The sequence below is a fragment of the Chenopodium quinoa genome, unplaced genomic scaffold (genome assembly GCF_001683475.1).
Source record: "Chenopodium quinoa cultivar QQ74 unplaced genomic scaffold, ASM168347v1, whole genome shotgun sequence".
Taxonomy (NCBI): Eukaryota; Viridiplantae; Streptophyta; class Magnoliopsida; order Caryophyllales; family Amaranthaceae; genus Chenopodium; species Chenopodium quinoa.
In genome coordinates, this window is record NW_018743144.1 from 2,164,495 (window position 1) to 2,166,593 (window position 2,099).

The 2,099-nt window shown below is 49.2% G+C and overlaps 1 protein-coding gene across 1 annotated transcript; it reads left to right on the top strand.

Annotated features, from left to right (window-relative positions):
- The first annotated feature begins 446 nt into the window (after window positions 1–446).
- LOC110732128 lies at window positions 447–1,688 on the top strand. Its single transcript, XM_021912046.1, has 4 exons — window positions 447–536; window positions 622–777; window positions 1,233–1,286; window positions 1,404–1,688. The coding sequence occupies exons 1-4, from the start codon at window positions 447–449 to the stop codon at window positions 1,686–1,688; spliced, it is 585 nt and encodes a 194-aa protein (XP_021767738.1).
- Window positions 1,689–2,099: the final 411 nt, after the last annotated feature.

Here is a 2,099-nt window from a genome sequence, read left to right on the forward strand (position 1 = left end):
GGTATACTCTAACCACACAGCCGCAATACATGATGACCTTGGACAAGGTCTCCAAGTTCGATGGCTGGAAGCACAGGTTCTACCTGATGTCAGCCCCGACCAGACGGGAAAATTATGAATTTCGTCTGTACAATAAGAAATCCGACTTGTTGGGATGGAAGTGCGCTCTTCCCCGGATCCTAGAGGAAGACTTTGACAAAATAATCGAGGCAGACTTTTTCGGCCTCACAGACGCAACTTTGTCAACCGGGGAAACAATAAAAGTCCCTAAGAATTGGATTCCCAAGAGCGCCTGGTTCAAGGATGAATGTTTCCTAGCTGCTTGCGGGCTAGGGCACATGTTTGATAAACGTATGCGTCTGGGTTCACACTGTATGTAGTATTTTTCTATCGGAATTGATTTATGATTCTGATCAATTTCTCTTTTTGCACAAGAAGCGCTAAACATGTTGCAGTTGGAGAAAACTCCCAAGCGGTCTTCTGCGACCATCCGCAAAGATCTTGCGGAGAAAGCTGCGGCCGAGCACAGGGCCAAGGTATTGAGCGCCTGACCCTTTCTTAAGTTTATTTTATAAACTGTCTTGCCCGGATACTAAACTTTACTTGTTTTTTTTTTCACAGGGGGGAGAAGTTGGGAAATCGTTTGAGAAGAATCTCAAACGGGCTAGAGAGGAGGCCCTAGCCGTTCTCAATAAAATAAAAAAGTCTTCCTCTGCGTCAACTCCTGGTGCCTCAGCCGGGGGTAAGACGATGCGGATATCGGGGCGACTCGAGAAGGTAGGCAGCAGCGTGTGCCTTGATCTTGTCAACCCCTTATCAGCAGCTGCGGGGTTCACCACGCCTGCAAGCGGTTCCCGCTGGGCCGGCTCTGAAGGTAAGAACCCTTTTGAATTCCCGCTTGAGCTGGGGTGGCCTTTACGGGTTAAATCCCACTCCCAACATACGTCATCCTCAGACGGTCGGCAACAGATAGGTGCTGCCTTAGTTTCGCACTCATCACATATTGATTATGGTGCAGATCAATCTCCCCGCTGGCCAGACGTCCAGAAGCACGCCAAGGCCATGCTGGATGCCGTCTGGAAGAGGGATAAGGACAATATCCCTGGGATAGAGATGTTCAATCTTGAACGCATTCTATCCCTTCTGGCTGAGGTAAGAAACTTGTCAATTCAATGTTATTTTTTCCAAGTAATTATCCCGCCTGTAATTCTTATACCGCCTGCTTTTTGCAGGCCATGCTGCGGGTGGACGGGCTTAAACGTCCTTATTCTCGCAAACGGGAAGAGGTAAAAAGGGCCAAAAAGTCCGCCATAGACGCTGATAATATTGCTTTACACTCAACTATCGTAAATGAACTTAAAACTAAAGCAATAATTATGACACGGGCGTCTACAATCTAGCAGCTGGAGCTAGATCTGAAGGCGGCCGACCAGCGGGTAACGGATGCTGAGACGGCCAAGAAGGGAGCGGAGGAGGCTCAGAAGAATGCAGACAAGAGCGCCAAACAGGCTGAAGAGACGCTCAAGAAGACCCAGGCGGACCTTGGCAAACTGAAATCCAAGGTTGAGAGGCTGGAGAAGAATGCTGCTCAAGCTCAGAAAAACGTTGCAGCAACCCTGGAGGCGGAGCAAAACCGCCTTGTTGCTAAGAGTGATGTTGACAACGACGCCCGTATGAAAATTGCTTAGGCTGCCTTGTACCCAGACGCTGATTATAGCATCTGGGCAATGGCACACAGCTATGCCGAGTACGTTGTGTACTTGAGAGAGCAAGGTGAGCCAGAGCCTGCCTCCTTAGAAGCCTTGCTCAGCAACAATGAGCCAACCGCGCCTGAGCTTCCTGGTCCTGACGAAGCGCATCAAATTCCCTCAGATGATGAGGAGAAGGGGGGGAACCAGGAGGCTCCGTCTGCAGGCCAGAAGTGACCCCTCAGCGGCAGTATGCCAGTCTTTGCTTTTTTTAATTTTTTTTCAGCGGTTATATGCCAAAACTTGCTTTTTTTGGCCTGCGTGCCGAGTGTTTGTGTTTTTACCGGCTATTGAGCCGGGTTAATTAACAATTTATTTCTCCCGGACGGGGTCCGGTTAACATTTGATCCA

Coding starts and splice junctions, on each gene's coding strand:
- LOC110732128 (XM_021912046.1), top strand. CDS start 447: ATGTTGCAGTTGGAGAAAACTCCCAAGCGGTCTTCTGCGACCATCCGC. Junction 537..621: donor CGGCCGAGCACAGGGCCAAG/GTATTGAGCGCC, acceptor TTTTTTTCACAG/GGGGGAGAAGTTGGGAAATC. Junction 778..1,232: donor TATCGGGGCGACTCGAGAAG/GTAGGCAGCAGC, acceptor TGCTTTTTGCAG/GCCATGCTGCGGGTGGACGG.